The sequence below is a fragment of the Nilaparvata lugens genome, chromosome X, assembly GCF_014356525.2.
Source record: "Nilaparvata lugens isolate BPH chromosome X, ASM1435652v1, whole genome shotgun sequence".
NCBI lineage: Eukaryota > Metazoa > Arthropoda > Insecta > Hemiptera > Delphacidae > Nilaparvata > Nilaparvata lugens.
Window position 1 is genome coordinate 75,291,806 of NC_052518.1, and position 20,434 is coordinate 75,312,239.

At 34.0% G+C, this 20,434-nt stretch overlaps 2 protein-coding genes across 2 annotated transcripts in view; one reads left to right on the top strand and one right to left on the bottom strand.

The window, feature by feature from the left end:
• LOC111046954 (tyrosine-protein phosphatase 99A) overlaps nucleotides 1-20,434 on the bottom strand; it is a 119,860-nt gene that overhangs the window by 9,003 nt on the left and 90,423 nt on the right. The window lies entirely within an intron of this gene.
• The window catches only part of LOC111046955 (myrosinase 1), a 35,536-nt gene continuing 32,449 nt past the window's right edge, over nucleotides 17,348-20,434 (top strand). The window contains exons 1-2 of the mRNA XM_039442054.1: nucleotides 17,348-17,389; nucleotides 19,840-19,922. Of these exons, the coding sequence (XP_039297988.1) occupies nucleotides 17,348-17,389; nucleotides 19,840-19,922 (125 nt within the window). The remainder of the gene's footprint in view (nucleotides 17,390-19,839; nucleotides 19,923-20,434) is intronic.

Below are 20,434 nucleotides of genomic sequence, written 5' to 3' on the forward strand. Positions count from 1 at the left end.
AGTTTTGAATGTGGAATAGTATCAAATGCTTTGGTGAGGTCCATAAATATTGCAATAGATTTCTTTCTTCTACTAAAATTTTCAGTTAAAGTTTTTACTAGTAACGAGATAGCATCCTCTGTATTTTTGCCTTCTTGAAAACCAAATTGGCTGGGATGAATAAAATCTTTCAATCTCAAATATTGTGTAAGACGCTTTTTTATAATTTTTTCCATAACCTTTGAAATACCGCTGAGCAAGCTTATCGGACGATAATTAGTCGGATTTTTAGCATCACCAGATTTATACAAAGGTACAATCTTGGCTACTTTGAATTCATCTGGGAAGAAACCTTCTTCAAAGCATCTGTTAATTATGATATTTACAGGTTTAGCAATGCTGTGAGCTATGTTTTTTAAACAACTGTTACTTATGTTATTTACGCCTGGTGCTGAATTGGATTTCAGTGTTTTTATCGTTTGAATAATCTCTGATTCATTTGTCGGGAATAGGAAAAAAGAGTTATGGAAATCAATTTGTGAGTTGTTAGAATTATGATGACTGATTTGAGGTTGTATATTGGTTACATTTTCGTTGTTTAGCTTTTCTGCCAACTTCCTACCAATAGATGAAAAATGTTTGTTCAGGACTTCAGGATCAATATCATTATTCAAAGCTCTCTTTTTGATATCAAGTATCTCGTTTATTGTGTTCCATGTTTTCCTAGCATTACCCCTACTTTGATCCAATTTATTTCTATAGTAATTGATTTTGGTTTCCTTCAATAATTTGTTTAAAGTATTCCTATAGCGAGTATAGAGTTCTTTTAGCTCATTGTTATTAGGTTGTTTCAGTAGTTTTTTGTGCATTTTGTTCCTAGTCTGTATAGCTCTAATTAATCCTTGGGTGATCCAGTTTTTTAATGGTCTGTTTCTGTGTGATACCTTGATTTGAGTGGTTGCATTTTCTATGTGGGTAATAAGTGTTTGTTCAAAAGATTGTACGAGGGTTTGAATGTCGTTGTTATCCATCACACCAGTCCAGGATTCATTTTCGAGGCATTGTAATAATTTGTTGTAATCTATTTTGCCAATAGTGCTGGTATTAGAAGATATACTATTTGATTCGTAAGCAGTACTTTGACCTCCTAGATGAATGCTGGTACAATAGTGATCAGTAATATCAGTCTTGAAAATAGCACCTATCACTCTATCTGCATTGACATTTGTATTTTTGAAAAATATGTGGTCTATACAAGAGCTTGAAATATTCTGAACTCGAGTTGGTTTATTTATATACGATGTGAAGCCATTTGAAGTCATAATATTAAAATAGTCAATAGAGGTATCGGAAGTTTGATTCAAATCGATATTAATATCACCCATAAGAATAACATTTTTATAATCCCTCAGCTCCCTTAAAACATTCTCCAAGTCATTTAGGAATAGATTAGCCGATGAGGAGGGTGATCTGTAGATTGCAATCAAAGTAATTTCGAAATTTGTGGTGGGGTTTCTCACTTTCAGGACCACTGAGTCCGACTCTGGAATGTCAACACTCAGTCTGTTGAAAGTGAATGCATTACTGACAAAGACACATACACCATTATTTTTATTTCTCTTTCCAGGCTGATCTATTGATGTGTACCCATTTAATATGTAGTTAAAAGGTTCGTCTTCGCCCATCCATGTCTCAGACAGCACTATAATATCAAATTTTAGGTGACAGTTCTCTATTGTGTAAGCGAATTCATCAAAATTCTTATTCAAGCTGCGTATGTTCATATGAACCATACTCATTATACGTTTCTCCACTATATTGGCAAAATTAATTGGTGGGGGAAGTAGAATATCGTTAATTTCAATAGTATTGTAGCATTCCTGTGTTGCTTCATTGTCAAAGTTTTCCACTATAACCATAAACAATCAAAGAAAAAATTTTTTAAGTAAGAAAGATAATGAAAAATATACGATAAAAATTGAGAACACAAAATCTTAAAATGTATTTTAGATTTAAAAGCTAATTCTCCTCAAAATGAAAAAAATAATATATTTAGAAGTAGTAGAAGGAAAAATTAATAAATTTAGCAAGGGTAAGGGAAATAGAAAAAAATTAGTCGATCACCTCAGCCTACCGGTGATAAAACTTGATTTCTGAACCGTACTATATATAAAACAGAAATATTTATATATTATGAATTGAATTGAAAGACAATCAGATCACAATAAGATCAGATCTATCAGCGGGAAGTGATGTTGAGAAAACGGAGCATTTCCAATTTGCAATGATGAATGTGAAATAGATAAGTTGTTATCGGTATTTTATGAAGCTACCAGCCGCATGCCCACAAAATAAAGGGTGACGGAGGAAGAGGAAGTCGTAAGAGCGGTAGTAGAGAAAGAAAACGATTAGCTATAGAAAGCTTACTTATTGAATCGTTATGATTCTTCCGTTATGTCGATGTGCAAGGAGATTCTCGCTTCAGTTGATAAGATTAGTTTCTTGTTTACTGCAAAACAGAATCTAGCCTTCAAAACATCGGTCCTAGAACTGAAACTCTTGAAACGTGAAAGAATGATTGCTGTTTGATCAATTTAGTTTGTTCTCATGACTGATTCATTCAAAATTATATTCAAATAAATTATACTAATCGTAACTTGATAGAATAGTTATGACTATTGTTCAGTTTCAATGAATTTTACTTTAAAAAAAGTATGAATAATAATTGAAATTATAGACGTAAACTAAATGCTTCGATCTGCATAGCAATTTTAGTTGAGATATATTTACATCGATTTCATTAATTTATTATAAATAATAAAGTTATTCATTAGGATTTGTCAGTTACAATACGTATTTTATGTGTTAGCGAAAAAGATTAGAATGATGGATAAAATCCAATTTTAGATCTAGACTGCAGTTACGTACTAAATAAATACTGTATTGAATGGACAATAAATACTTGAAATTTAGATTGAATATAGAAATAACTTGAAAAGAAAAGAAAAAAACTTCATCGTTCAACTAGATCTTAGCACTTGACTGTGGTTGGTACGGCACATAAGTCCTCTTCACACTTCACAGTGTGAATTTCACCATTTTCGACTATTCTTATCTTTATCGTACCAGTTTTGTCCACCCAAACATATTTGAAGCCGAATTCCTTTTGTAACTTCCTGGCTTTGGATAATAAGATTTTTCGCTGGGCCGTTAGAGAAAAGTTTATGTAAATTGGACGGATCTCACCTTGCATTCCAATATGACGGGTTGATAGCTTATCCACATTGCGCTTTCGCTGCATTATTTCGTGGGTGACGGTGCGTCGTACAAACTTGACTATAACCGGCGGCGGGTTTCGAGAGTCCGGTCGTTTTCTAAGTCGGTGACAGGTATCAATCTCTTCTTCTTTTATCTCGACTCCGACAGCTTTGCAGGTCTCAAGCACCACTTTGGAAACGTCCTCGTGAGTTGTGACTGGAATCCCGTGTAGCTCCAGGGTATTCCTCCTTCCGTATTGTTCCAGGTCATCTGCACGTAAATATAGGTCACTAACTTGTTTTTTAAGGGTTCCATTTTCACTTTGCAGAGCTCTTATTAATTCTTGTTGCGCTGCAATTAGATTTCCCTGCTTATGTAAGATACTTGCATTGCTGTCAAGTTTTGTATTGCATAGATTGAGAGATTCCTGCAGTTTCTCAAGACTGTTCATGATCTCGGTTTTAAAGTCGTTGAGTGATAGACTATTAGTATCAACAGAATGAATCACGAACCCATGTCCAGGGGTTTTTACGGGCGTCGATTTTGGGTCAGCACCACGCTGAAGCCGGAGTCCCACCATACAGCTCCCGCACCTCCAAGTACCCTTCGCGAGGATCTCGATTTCCGCCTCACTCATAGCTCTGCCAGCCTCATCGCGTATACATTTTCCGTGAAAAATTGACCCACAGTCTTTACACCCTATCGCCAAGTCCTTGCCAGATCTGCTGACCACCGATTTGCACTCCGCACACACACTCATATTTAGGCCACTTCAAGAAAGTCAAGAGAAAAAATCACGTACGAAAACTTATGTTCAATAATACGAAAACTTAAGCTCAATAATAATGAACAACCATACTATTTACCGGCAGGCGAGGTAGATGATTGACTAAACAAGACGATTCATTTATCGGTAGCTGATAAGAGAGCGAAACGGAAAGCGTCTGCTCCTAGTCAACTCTCAGATAGTACTGATAAGAGTTTTCTATAATCTAAGGCAATTCCTTCCCCCAAATATTTAAATCAAAACTAAAGCCTTGTGTTTTTGAAGCTCATCCAAATGATGTTGAGGAATGGTTTATTGTGCTGCATTGAGCATGATTATACACCCTTTGAATAATTTTGTATCTCAAAATTCGAGTCCTATTAGGCATTTATAATTCTTTTAATGTGTAAATGTGTGGGTGTGTGCGTGTGTGTGTGCGCTTGAAGAACCAAACGACTCCTGCTTGCAATCAAGTGATATTTCTCTAACTTTGCAAGCTAGTATTTATTCCACTTGCATCAATATGCATATTATGCATTATTTTTTGGTTGTACAATGTCAATAATTATAATATATTTGTATTTTCGAGAAGATATATTTTATGTTCATTTGGTCATAATACAAAATTCCCTTCAAATTTTAAAATTTACAGTTTATTATTTATAAACAAATAGGTAATATGCTAGTTATGTATTATATACTTTTTATTTATTTATTTTTAAATGCTTTGTAATAATATTGTATAATGCATAAATATATACTATGTACTACATATTCATATTGTATTGCATTTTGAGCAAGTGAAATAAAATTTATCCTATTCTATTCTATTCTATTCTAACTTATAGAAACACATTAAATAGTATAATAATAAGTAGAACAAAAGAAGTATATCACAAAACCAAAATTGAAGCGTTTAATAATAATAGCTCAAAACTTTGGAGATATATAAATGGAGCCATTGGTGAAGATAAAAAGGATGGTTGCAAAATTGGAGTTGACGTCGCCGTCACTAATTTAAATGATTTCTTCACAAATGTGGGATCAAGGCAGGCCCAAAAGGTTAGGAATAATCTCACAAGCTTTAATAACAATGATATCACACCTGTTTTGAACTCTTTTTTCCTAAAGCCCACAAATTTCAATGAGGTTGAATCTACAATTAAGGAACTAAAAATTAATTCAAGCCCAGGAATTGATAATATTAGTAATTCAATCCTTGAAAAAATAGCCCACATAATTTCTAAACCACTTACTATTATTTTTAATAAATGCTTTGAGCAAGGCTACTTTCCTAAAAAATTCAAAAAAGCTAGAATGAAACCGCTTTTCAAGATGCTTTAATTAAATTTACTAATACCGTCTCCCAGAACCTCAATTCTGATCTAAAAACCATTGCTGTTCTATTAGATCTAAAAAAATCTTTTGATACCATTCCTCATGACTCTCTTTTTGATAAACTCCAAATATATGGTTTTGAGGGAGTCTTCCTTGACCTTATTATAAGCTACTTGTCTGATAGAACCCAATCCCTATCTGTAAATAATGAAACTAATACCACCGAACTCACCTCTTATGGCCTCCCTCAGGGCACTGTCTTATTGCAATTACTTTTCATAATTTATGTGAATGATCTATTAAATTTAAAACTTGGAAACTCAACTATAATATCCTTTGCTGATGATACAGCGGCTATTTTCTCAGAAGGAACATGGGCTGAGGTTCATGAAATTGCAGAGCAAAACTGCTTGAGCATAAGAAGTGTCTATATAAAAATACTTTGAGCTTAAACATACAAAAACCAACTATATATTACCTTTTCTTTCAATAAATTAGGACAGCCAGACAGAGAATTAAACTTGAAACTCCATTCAAATTGCAACCTTGACCTCAACTCCTGCACTTGCCCTATCATTTAGTAAAGTTAAAAATTGTAAATATCTAGGTATCTTTATAGATGAGAACCTGAAATGGGATATCCATATTAATTTTCATTTGCAGAAGAATGAAATACCTCTCTTACAAATTTTATGCAGCTAGAAAAATTCTGAATATCCAACTCACCTTAAATAAATGCTAGGTATAGTCAGAGAAATCTCCTATAATGAGAATAACAACGTAGTGCATTTATAATATCACGCATAAGTTAGTTCTGCATTGTCCCACCAGATCGCATAAGCATGTCAACAGTCGCTTGTAATGGCCTGTAATGAGTGGAAGGAGAAAAGTGGGCTGGCATGGGAATATGGAAGGAGAGTGTCAGTCTTTTGATCCGGTTTTTTATAGCTGCATCTGGCAGCCTGCCAGGCTTTCAACTCATTTCTGAGGAAGCCTCAACAATAATATTGCAAGCACAACCAAAGGCCAATTAGTGGCCTATTATAAAAGACAAACAATTTCATTCCTTTGTGACATGTAGCTTTCTGCTCTGACAACTCTAGAGCTGAATTATGAATATATATAATAATATTTCTATTTTTCTATAATCTGTTGATATGAGAAGTTCTTTAATATGATAAGGAGAAGAAAAGGAGGATGATAAGAATAATGAGAAAAATAAGAAGAAAATATTATTTGATGATCATGAGTAGAAAAGAGTAGGATGAGATGATGATAATGATGATAATAATAATGATAATAATAATAATAAGAGAAGGAGGAGTGATGATGGGATATGACAGATAAGGAGAAGAAAGAGAAGAAAAAGAAGAACTTCTGATCATTTTCTTTCCCTCTCATAATTATTATCCTTATTCTCACTTCTTCTTCCACTATTATTCTCAGCTCTTCATCTTCCTCACGTTCTCTTCCTCCTCCATTCTCATCTTCATTTTCTTCTTCATTTTCTTCTTCTTCTCCTTATTCTTCTTCTGCTATTTCTTTGTTTCTTCTTTTTCTCCTCCTCTTCTTCCTCCTCCTAGAAGAAAAAGAAGAATAAGAAGACAGGAAGAAATAGCAGAAGAAGAATAAGATGGAGATGAATAAAATGAAGATAAAAATGGAGGAGGAGGAGCTGAAGGAGGAGAAGGAGAAGAAGAAGTAGTAGAAGAAGAAGAATAAGAAGGAGAAGAAGGGTAAGAAGAAGACGAAGAAGAAGAAGATGAAGGGGAAGAAGGAGGTGATGGAGTAGGAGGAAGTGTGAGTGTTAACTATTGTTAACTATTATTAGGAGGAGAATCTCTTTTTTCAGAAAAATTATGGCTTCCATATCAGGCCTGATCAGGAAATAGTTTTCTGGTTTAATCTCTCTAATTAGAAACTACAACAAAATATAAGGGTGAATATATATTAAAGCATGCATACTGCGTGGGGAATTTTCAGTAATTATTGAGAATTGTATTGAATACTTGCTCTCGTATTGTGAAACACATATTTCTCATTTATAATTTGTGAGAGGAATTCTCAAATGATACTTGTTCTTTTATTGTTAATCTTGAAAAGTAAGATTATGAATTCATACTATAAGTACCCTACAATATATATTCCTTCTAAAAAAATGATAATTCTCTAAGACAAGTGGATTGGTTGAATGCCTGTTTGAAAGACTACAAAAGGATGACAACCAACTTGGAGGGCATTTCTATTCTAGAAATTAAACTCTCATACACTTGAAACAGGATAATGTGTGGTAAATTCCAATTTCTTCCAAACTCCACATTATTTTCCTATAATCGGAGAGAATAGTTGGGCATATTTTAAGATATTTTTTAAAATTGCAATTTATTCAGTTTATAATTCTTTTATGATGTGAGTGTTATACTATCACCCCATACTCTCTTTTGTTACATATTGGGGCTTTCTATCACATATAATGTGAGTGATGTATATGTGATAAAAATTATTTTTCTAGATTGTGCCTTGGTCACTGAGTAGAAATAATTTTGAAACCAAATTTCTTTATCGAAAATTCAATTGTTGATCAATCCAATTGATTAACAAACAAAATCATCAAATATATTATTATTACCATCTTCATCCATTGATTATCCACATTCTCCTTCCAAATCACTAATGGAATGCCCTGCACTAGCAACCTTTATTCTCTGCATCCGCTCTTGAATTCACTTTTATCAAATTAATCTTAGCTTTCCCTTCATATGTATTCTGCATTGAGATTGGTATTAGAATCAATTTTGAAAGGATAGATATTGGTTGAGCTTGCAGAAGAATATCACAATGAACAAAGGAAACAGCTCAAATGTGTAAAACTTAATAAATAACGAGAAAGCTCAAGATAACCATTAAAGCATTCAAGCCAAGTCTAATTATTATGATGATAAAACAGTGATTGGAAAAATATAGGCCTATATTATATCATTCAAAACATTACTAGGAGAAATACATTCAGTACCTTTTTTTAACTTTATATAATTGTTGGGATATTAAAACTTTGAATAAAAAACCTCCAGTAGAAAACCTTTGAAGCCATTCATCTTTTCAAATGTTGCCAAATTAAATCAGAGAAATCTTCTATAATAATTTGCTATATTAATTCTGTGATTGAATCTATTAATTCCTTATAGAGTATCTCTTCTCACAGTATCAAATGATAGTTCTCTATCTCCAAACCGGTATGCCCTCACATTATCGAGCATTCTGGAAGATCTAAGATTTCAAAAGTGAATTTCTAAAAAAAAAATTAAGATAAATATTGTAGTTGTTGGTGGTACTTGAAATGCATGTTGAACAGCTCATTAGTTAATGATAGTCCAGTTACGAGATAGTGAAAAAGGGCAGTTTTGATAATTAATTCCGAAAACGCAACATTTTTTGGGTAATGATTCTGGAGTATTGGATATCTTTACAAAAGTTGACCTTATCGATTCTTTCAAAACTTTTCTCAAGTGAGAGAAAAATGAGTATATTGTGATTCCAGGCTATTAACTATGCATACTAACATCCTGCAAAAATTCAGCTTCACCAATATTATGGATAGGGTGACTTATGTAGTTTAAATGAATGTCATAATAGTAATACATCAGCTTCTTCTTTCTTTTCTCATGATATCTTATTCTCTTCATCTCCTACCTATTTTTCTTAATCTCCAAACTTATTTTTCTTCATCATCAAGTTGTAGCTCTTCTCTTTTTCTCCTTCTTCTGCTTCTTACTATTATCTTTTTGTCATCATGCTCTATTATTCTTCTTCTTCTCAAAATCGTCATTTTATTCTTATCATCTACTCATCTTCTTCTTTTTCTTCTCCTCTTCTTTATCATTCTATTCTTCCTCTTCTTCTCCTTCTTCTTTTTATTTTTTCTTCTTCTCATTGAAGAAAGAGAAGAATGGGAAGGAGTAGCAAGATAGAAATAAGAAGTGGTAGAACATGAAGAAGATTAGATAGTGGGAGAAGAAGGAAGAAATCTTCTTCTTCTTTTTTCTTCTTCTTCTTCTTCTTCTTCTTCTAGGAGGAGGAAGAGAAAAAGAAGAAGAAGGAGTAGCATATGAGATGAATAAGAATTAGTGGATCATGAAGGAGGAGAAGAGGATAAGTGCAAAATCTGACAAAGCATTTATTGTAACGGTTCCACTTGTTACTCATTCCGCTACTACGTAGACATCATGTCGTCATTTTCCGTCTGCACTGTCCGGTGACGTCACAGTCACGGTTCTACGGCACTGCTCTAATCAAGTTGGTTTCCTATATTATTCGTCGTGTTATTTGTCATTTCAATTTTAATATTTGTACTATTCGATTTTTTGGAATTTATTTTGTCTTTAGGCATCTTACTTTCTAGATATTTGCTACTTTTTCACCAAACGTTTGTAAACGTTTTATGTACGTGGCTGACATTTCCGCTTTCCTTTTTGTTGCTAGAGCGTCGGTCTGTCTTCTTGTCTTTTCAATGGTTCCTAGTCGAGAGTGCACTTACGCTCTCAGTCTAAACTTTTCATCCAAATTCATCTAGTTTACAGAACGTTTTTAAAAGTGAATTATTCTTCCAAATTAATTCGTTTATTCTATTCTTCAATTGTGATTCAATTATTCATCGATTTCTTCACATATTTATGCTGATAGACTTTGTCAAGATTGCAACCTCGTGTAGGCGTTTATCCATATTCATCTGATCTACGGAACGTTTTTAAAAGTGAATTATTCTTCCAAATTAATTCGTTTATTCTATTCTTCAATTGTGATTCAACTATTCATCGATTTCTTCACATATTTACGCTGATAAACCTTGTCATGATCACAACCTCGTGTGGGCGTTTATTGCCATTCTTCTAACAATTGGCTTCACCTCTTGAAACTCAAACTTTCAAGTTCATCATCTCTACCGTTTGGAAATCAATCTAAAAATTCCACAACTTGAAAGTCGGATTATTCGTTTGGAATTCTACATGTTCCTGCTCACACTTCCACTGGGGGATTTGCCTGCTGTGGTGGACGCTTCCATTCTTGTCATCGCATGGCCAGATCACATTGTCGCTTGCTGATGTCCTGTTCTTTTGGGTACTGCGGATTCCTTGCCTGTCTGCCTGGCTGCATCTCTTCTTCAAAATTTTATTCAGGTTACGTAAATCGTTCTATTCAATTTTCATTTATGCATGTATTACATAATTGTTCTATTGATGTCTATCTCGACATTCAATTCACTGAGGCCACCGACGCCTATTAATCGTTCTATTGATGTCTATCTTGACATTCAATTCATTGAAGGCCCATGTCGCCTGTATTTGACTTGGATAATATTTACATTGTATTTAATAGCTACCCTTAGCTCTTAAGTGTCAATTTTAGGTCACTGACGCCTATTAATCGTTCTATTGATGTCTATCTTGACATTCAATTCATTGAAGGCCCATGTCGCCTGTATTTAACTTGGACAATCTTTACATTGTATTTAATAGCTACCCTTAGCTCTTAAGTGTCAATTTTAGGCCACTGACGCCTATTAATCGTTCTATTGATGTCTATCTTGACATTCAATTCATTGAAGGCCCATGTCGCCTGTATTTAACTTGGACAATTTTTACATTGTATTTAATAGCTATCCTTAGCTCTTAAGTGTCAATTTTAGGCCACTGATGCCTATTAATCGTTCTATTGATGTCTATCTTGACATTCAATTCATTGAAGGCCCATGTCGCCTGTATTTAACTTGGACAATTTTTACATTGTATTTAATAGCTACCCTTAGCTCTTAAGTGTCAATTTTAGGCCACTGACGCCTATTAATCGTTCTATTGATGTCTATCTTGACATTTAATTCATTGAAAGCCCATGTCGCCTGTATTTAATTTGGACAATCTTTACATTGTATTTAATAGCTACCCTTAGCTCTTAAGTGTCATTTTAAGGCCACTGACGCCTATTAATTGTTCTATTGATGTCTATCTTGACATTCAATTCACTGAGGCCACCGACGCCTATTAATTGTTCTATTGATGTCTATCTTGACATTCAATTCACTGAGGCCACCGACGCCTATTAATTGTTCTATTGATGTCTAACCTGACATTTAATTCACTGAAGGCCTATGCCGCCTATATTACTGTATTCTATTTGTTGAACAGTATCTACAGCTCATTGTCATTTATTACTATTCCTTTTGTAAATCATTAAGATTGAATTTTGCAGCAATAACTTTTTCATTATAGCACTCAATTTATATTCGCAATTCAGGTATCATTTATAATATCTTTTCGATTATTGTCAGGCTTCAATGGTCATTAATGTCATTGACCTAATTTCATTTAAATTTTGTATTTCTCGAACGTCTTTTATCACATGTTGTAATTATCCCAAGATTTTTCGACTCAATCTACTTACAATTGTTTTTGTATGTGGCCATCTGCCTATTATTATTTTATCATTATTAAATCTCATCTTGTTGACTCATTTGGTCTTTTATTGGCATACTTACCACACTTCAAGCTATCAGTATTTTTATGCACAGAATTCAAAGATTTATTTGTAGGTATTAATACCAACTATCATTCACAGTCCACTGCCCTGACTTTGGATTCTGTCAATAAGAAAGATGAAGATATATAAAAAATAATTAATATTTAAAAGATGATGAACTAAAAACTTCATATTTTCTTCTTCTTCTTCTCTTTTTCTTATTCCTTTACTTCTTCTTTACATAGCATTCTCATTCTTACAGAACACAGAGTAATATAAATGATACAGTCATGATTCAGCTGTGAGTTTCCCAATCATCAGGAGAATGTTGGGATGAAATGCAAAGAAAACAGAAGGCAGTTGAATAATATTATTATCACAATAGTCCTATAATTGCTACAATTGCTTCACATGTTGACAGGTGTCTGGTGCTGAGTTGACTGTGTGTGTGCATCTGTGTGTGTGTGTGTGTGTGTGGTTGTGTGTGTGTGTGTGTGTGTGTGTGTTGTGTGTGGTGTGTGTGTGTGTGTGTTGTGTGTGTGTGTGTGTTGTGTGTGTGGTGTGTGTGTGTGTGTGTGTGTGTGTGTGTGTGTGTGTGTGTGTGTGTGTGTGGTGTGTGTGTGTGTGTGTGTGGTGGTGTGTGTGTGTGGTGTGTGTGTGTGGTGGTGTGTGTGTGTGTGTGTGTGTGTGTGTGTGTGTGTGTGTGTGTGTGTGGTGTGTGTGTTGTGTGTGTGTGTGATAGTGTGAAGGAGTGAGGGGCGACTACCTGTCAGTGGAGTGGGCGATAGAGTTGTTGTGAGGATGGAGTGCGGAAGGGGGGTGAGCGAGACCGGAGTAGGGTTCTGCGCGCTATCTACAATCTGGCAAAGGAACTACTCGATTATGCATGAACAGATAGTCCTATTCCGTTAGCCTTCTGTGCTATTATTAATTCTGTGGTATAGTATAGTCAATAATGCAATACGGAGTAACAGTATGGAGAGGGTGTTATAATTCCCATTTGTAAGAACTGTTCATAATGCACAAATTAATAATTAAATCTATTTCAAATAAACCCAGATTTTCCCGACTGACCTTATATTTGATGAATTCAAGTTTTTGACAGTTAGACAGTTAGCCTATATGTTGAGAATGTAATTCAATAATAAAAAATAGAACCAATTTTACATGCACCAACAACTAATTAAATAGACATTACAGCTTGAGACCTACTTCAAATAAGTATTTGATATATAATACTAATATTGAAACAATCAGATGGCAACTTATTTCTCTAAGTACTATAATAATCAATAAAATTCTGGATCATTATCTCAACAATGTTAAAATTACAAAAAATGAAGCAGGAAATCATCAATTGGATAAAAAGCAATTATTTTTTCAATCTTTAAATTATTGTAACCGTTATCTGTATTTTATTTCACATCCTATCTTCCCTTCCCTCTGAGCCCTGCCTATCTAACTACCTTCTTTCACTTCCCTATCACACACCCTTCCCTTTCAGTTATACCTTATACCTGCCTATTACATGAGAAACCATAGTTGGCAAGGTATTTCCCCCCTCTTTCTTCCAGCACACATCATATTAGCAATATCGTCTTTTAATGTGTTAGTAATACAATTGTTACTGTTATTGTTATTGTTTTGTTGTATATTCCCTTTTCTCATTGTATGTTTGTGTGTTGTGAATAAATTGAAAAAAATATTGCTAAAACATGAAATCCATCATTCAAAAAATTATTTATCTTGTGGGTAAAATTTAAAAGAAGTGCTTCTGCAGATTTCCCTTTTTGAATCCGTATTGAACATTTTACAGGTTATTATTATCAGACAGGTTCCGGTATTGATTTAAATGGATTGATAAATATATTTCGAATATCTTCTCAGGGACTGATAATTTAGCTTTTGGCCTGAAATTCTCCAGGTCATCTCGAGCACCAGTTTTAAAAATTGGTCTAACAATGGCTATTTTAAAAAAGTCTGGAATATGCCTTTAGAAATCGATAGATTCATCATTCGACAAAGAGGATTTACCACATGCTCTTTCAGGGTTTGCAAATCTGAAACGCCAATATCATCAAAGCCTGGAGACTTATTTGCGCTCATATTATTGATAATTTGAACAATATCATCATTACAAGCATATTATATATGGTTGAATTTATGCTCAGATGGCACATGGACTGAGTCGTCAAGGATCAACGGACAAAAATTTGTAGTTTTCCTAATAGGCTATTTCTAATAAAGGAAGTAGCAAAAGCTGAACAGACCTCGGTGACTGAGATTTTATTCGCAAAATCGTTAAAGATTCGGTAATCCGAATCTTCCGAGGTTCTTCCCAAAATGCCATTAATGCACTTACACTTTAGTTTTATATTATTTTGAGAGTCTTGAACATTTTTAATTATATAATCTCTTTTAATTTTTATGACTTCTTTATTAAGTTTGTTTCTATAGTTACGATATTCATCTCTGTAAATGCTATTAGTGGGATTCTTTTTGGTGCGTCTGAATAATCTGTCTCTAATTTTAAGTTTGTTAAAAAGTTCTTCTGACATCCAGTTAATTTTAAAGTTTGAATTTGCTTTTTTAAAGGAAATTTCATTTTTACATGGTAGTTGCCTTTTCAAAATTTAACCTAATCTTATCATAAATTAAGTTGGAGGAGGAAAGTAAATCACAGCTGTTCCACTCACTTTCTTTCAATAAATTTATCTGTTCCGTTCTATTTATTACAACTTTTCTAACCTCTTCTTCCTTTTGCTTCTCCACTGAAAAGCTATAGTAAATTTTACAACGAATAACATAATGGTCTGGAATTTTAAATTTAATCACTCCGGTAGAAGAACTAAGATTATTTTGTAAATCTCAAGAATAAGTGATCAATACACGTCTGTGTGAGAACATCCTGTCTTAGTTCCTCTCTAGTGACAATAGAAACACCTTTTTTAACCCCATACGACAGAAGCATAGACTCGTATAGCTGTACAGATTGATCGTCATGCTTCAGTAGATCAAGATTGGCATCACCTACAATAATAAGATTGGATTTATTTACCAATTCAGAGATTATTTTTTCTAGATCTGTGATGAAGTTGTTTTTATTAGTAGATACTGTGATTTCTACAGAAGCTTATTATATCAATATGTAAATTTTTAAATTTTATGTTCAGCAAAATATACTCCAGATTTTCTACGTTACTAGTAACTGATTTTTGAATGCAGAAAATATCTGCTTTGATAAAAGCTGCAAGGCCGTGTTGGAATCTATTTGAACTACATTTGTAAACGGATTTGTAGCCAGTGATCTGAAAAAGACTACTTATCTCATCGGGAATATTAATTTCAGATAACAAGATAGCATCAATGTTAGCATTCCTGATGGCCAAGGTTAGTTCGTCGAAATTCTGTCTCAAAGACCTCATATTGAGATAAATAAGTTTAAATGGAGAGTTGGCCTGTCTCGATAAATTGAAAAGAGGCGAACAATCGCTCTTATCAGCAAGCCAGTTATCAACTGTCAGAAATGATTCGCAAGGCACAATGATTTCTTAAACATTAGAGTCTTCCTCAACCATAGTTGTCAGAAATTACTGTCAGTAATAAATTATTGTCTTTCTTATTATTGAAAAAAACGAAAAAGTGAATTATTATTATTGTTATTATTGAGAAAAAGAAAAGTGAATATGATAAAGTAAATAACTAGTATTTATCGTAACATCTATTTTTAATGACAGAAACTGAATAAAAAAAATTGCAATGAATGCCATTAAACTATAGTCCAATCAAATCATTAGCCTAAATAATGTTCTCCAAATCTGATGAACATTTCATGCACAAAATATTCGCCTTATCATCTTTTCTTACCAGGATTTTTCCTTGCGATGTCCAAACATATTTGAAGAGATGGTGTCTGTCTTTCTGTCTGTTTGTCTTTGAGCTCATCACGCTTGAAATACTTGACTGATTAAGCTGTAATTCTTCACAAAGATGGCCTGTATACCGACAAGTGTCATAGGCCATTTTTCGTTCTGAAAATCCTTTAAAGATAAGCCCTACGATCCTTCAAAGTTCATATGCTTTTTTCATGAAGGAAGTTTCCATTATTTGGTTTTCAACAATTCAGATGTTATAATCATTACAAAATGTATTTCATAACATCTATTATACACTAGATAAAGATGCACTATTGACCCATTAGTACAGGTAAATTACGGTCTAGTATCGCAGTAGGATGTGTCCTCATCTGTCATCTGCTGCAAGCGACTCTCTAATTTTTGTACAGGCCTAACACTCGAGACCTGCGACATTCGAGGCCAGCGACGGTAGAGGACTCCTGAAAAAGAGCCCTCAAATGTCGCTTGCGTTAGGCGATAGTTGAGGCCTCTTTAATTTTTGAACAGCCACGACAGTTGAGACCTACGACCGCAGAGGACTCCTAAAAAAGAGTCCTCTAATGTCGCCTGCGTCAGGCGATAGTAGAGGACACTTCAATTTTCGTACAGCCCCGACAGTCGAGGCCTACGACCGTAGAGGACTAGAAAACAGTCCTCAACTGTCGCAGGCCTCGACTGTCGCGCCCCCTATATTACTAATAAATATTTCATGATTTAATAACTAATAAGTAATGATGTATATGTTTGTATTGATACTTCAACCACATTTGTATAAAACTGGAAAAAATGAAAGCATATAATAGCATCTTCGAATATAACATTTATAGGGAAGAACACAGGACCTTCTATCCTTTGGGGGTATTCCTTCCCCCCCTCATACCTCTTGGTTTTTGCCCCCCCTCCCAGTAGTTTGGTGAGATGGCGCCACTGCTAGAACATAACAAAATCACCTGAAGCTGGCAATGAACTATTACAATAATGACACTGCGGCGCCATCTCTAATTCACTTAATAAATGAAAATAAAATAAAACTTTGGTTATTACAGAGCAGAATAACAGTTCGACTTTTCTTATCGGAGCTCCTTAGATAAACAATTCGTTCGCCTCGAGCGACTGATTACCACTGTAATATATCACCACTTACCTATCTATTTGGAGAGATGAAGTTGGATTCAAGATGGCGGCCAAATTTTGATGTGACAGAAAAGAAGTTTTTTATTCAAATAGGATCCCTAATGAAACATATTGTCAAATTATCCTTGTAACAGGAATATTAAGCTTTTTCCATACTTTTCACCAATCCTGTACTGTATGTACGGTATGCTATCATGCTATTATATGCTATGCTACTGCTGCTGGATACCCATATGGTGACGACACCACCGGGATCGCCAAAATCTGGTGGCTGGCCGCCAGAATCTGGATACTGCTGGTTGCAGAAACTGATGGACTGGAATGTAATACGAGTCTGAGGCTCAACTCACACTTACGCGACTCAGGTCGAGAAGAGACTCGACTCTAGTCGAGAGCATGCTTTTTCAAATGGTGACAGTCGCGGAGACTAGAATCGACTGATGTGAGAGTCACCATTTGGAAACACATGCTCTCGACTAGAGTCGAGTCTCTTCTCGACCTGAGTCGCGTAAGTGTGAATTGAGCTTAAGTTAACTTCTGTTCACATCATTCATTTAACATTTACAAACAAATTATTCCTTTATTCACAGTGTAATAGTTTCAACCTTCCACGGTAAGAAAATTTAGTTTCCACTGTTTACTTTAAATCCACTGTTTTTATGCTTCAAATTTATTTTACTGATTCTAGCAAATAATGGAGGTCAAACAAACTTATATGTTCCCCTGACCAAAGACTACACAAACTTGAACTTTAAATGTGTTGTGTATCTTGTATACGCTAGGAGCTGTACAGATATTATTTAAGAACTATAATGTATTACTGTATTCTACTCAATTGAATTATCTTCCATGGAAATCAACTTTGTGAACCTATGTTGATCATTTTTTTTACTTTACCGGTTTAAATGATAAGCAAAAACCTCATACGTACAAATAATCTCGAAATAAATGTTTATGAAAACCTTTGAATCAAAGAGTATTGACAGATACGAAAATATTGAATATTTTTTTCAATTTAACAATAAATTTAGATAGAAAATAGATAAATTGCACTTCAGTAGCTCTGGATGCATTTTTACTTTTACATTGTTTAAAAAAACAAAAAGGTACAGAGCAGTACATCGTGAAGGTGAACCGGTTTGCAACTTTCTCCTGCAGTAAAGTTACCAAGGTCTAAATTTAATGATAGAATCATTTCAGTCCGGCTTTTTTAGATAGCGTAATCTACTTTGTAGTTAGTTACAACCTACCTTCAACAATGGATTGAACCAGGAAAACTGAAGAATACCTCTGCCTAGTGTATCTCGCAATAAATCAGGTAAACATCCACGTAATTTGTATATTGAAAATTCGCAAATCATGGAATATTTGGATTAGTGTGGAAGTTTTTGCGCCGAGCAGCAAAAGAAACAGCTGAAATAATTATTATTGTATGTATTCTTCAGTCTATTTCTTGAACAGCTTTTTCAGTTTGAACAAGTAGCTGTTTGGATTATTTTTCCTTATTTGTCTCTGCCTGCACTCTGCTTTTTAATTAATTATGAGTTGTCTTTGAAATATTGAAGGTAAGAATATTGCAGTAATCTCTTTATAATTGCTGAAGTACACTCTGAAAGTTTGACACAGTTAATCATTGAAATGTGGTTAGATGTGCCGGATATATAGGTACTGTAGCCTACTGATACGAAACCTTATCGAGTATGAGTACCTATCGTGTTCTATGATTTTTGAGAAGTTGTTTTTGAAGAACATCATGATATATTATAGACGCATGCATTTATGTATAACTCTATATAACATAGATTTCAAATCAATCACAAGTGAGATAAGAAATAAAACATACATAATAATACAAAAACTTAAAACTTGAATATAGACTACTATTATCTAGTTTATTGAAATGTTTCTACTTTTACTCATTTTCCTATGTTGGCTACCCAGCAAGGAAACCTTGTCCGCTGGGAGCGAGTATCAGTTCATTCAATTATTTAAATGTATGGTAACATACTAAAATTAGTAACTACTTGTTCTTTCTTGATCTTCAATTTACTTTCCACTTTACTCCATTTAAAGCTGGATTGATTGTATTTCTGTGTTTAATATACTATTTTATTTGAATTGAAACGATTTTACGGTATACAGTGGAAATTAAAGTTTAAGATCAAGAAATAACAAGTGGGTACTAATTTTAGTTTAATGGAATAAATTAATAAATTCATATATTAATTGGAGGATTGGATAGTTGAGACCTTTTTCGCTGATATGAAAAGTATTCTATAAATTTTATTTTTCTTCTCAATCTTCATCTCGTTTTTACGGGTTTTCCATAATTGAAATAATTCAATGAACTGATACTCGTTCTCAGCGGACATTTTTCCCTGCTGGGTAGCCGCCATAGGAAAATAATTAAAAGTAGAAATATTTCAATAAACTTAATAATAGTGTATTAAAGTTTTGAGCTTTTGTATTGTTTTGTATTATTGTTAATGTTGTATATCTGATCTCACTTTTGATTGATTTGTAATCTTATATTTGTATCTTTTAATAAGCTTCTCTTATTAAAATTCCTTCATTTTTTTGTTCAAATGTCAAATGAATTGATTTGATTCCTTTTGCACTTCTAAATACAAAGTTTAGTGGAATATATTATATAATTACAGAGAGAAATTTTTATCGCGGATGATTATGAGATGATCAAACTTCTATGCCTATTCGATGGGATTCGGCGGGGGATTCGAACCCACGACCAGGTAGCACTAGCAGACTGAAGGGTGCAACGCCTTAGTCAACTCGGCCATCTGGCTGGCAAGAATAATAAAAGTGCTTGAATAATAAAACAGAGTGATCAAAAACAATGAGAATATAATTTATACACACTACAGGGGAAATGCTGTAAGAGTAGATAGAATTTATGATGGAGTTCGTGCACTTTATTATCTATTTTTTTAAATTTTGCAGATGATCACGCCTCCACTTGCACTCCTGTTGATAACTGTGTCACTCCTCAGAGCATCCTCAGTCCGCGGTGAACATTTTTCAGGGTAAGAAAGAAATCACACTATTTTCATTTTTCATTCAAATAAATTTGAATTCATCTTTTATTAAATCATATTTCTCCAGCGGAAATGCTACTTGGCAAGAAATACTCAGACATAATATCAACTACTTTTATAGTTAGAATAATGACGTTATTCCCAAGCTACAACCATTGGGATGAAAATAAAATGTTGAGGCCTACGGGTCTGACATTGAAATGAATTTAATTGTGGCTTGATAATTTAAAATGAATCATTATACAAAATATTACTGCTCCTTGTTAATGAGCTTCGCCATCAGTTTTTTACCATCAGGTAATTATTGGAAGTTATATATGGAAGAAATATCAGCCATGCTCACAAAAATCTGCTGTCTTCAGGAGTTAAATGCATTTCATTTGAGACAATAAGCAGGCACGGCCCTAGGGACTTTGCCGCCCTGGGCAAGATCGGCAACCGCCGCCCCACCTCACTATAGTATCCCGTCTAATATTGTTAATCCCCGGTTTCACCCCTTC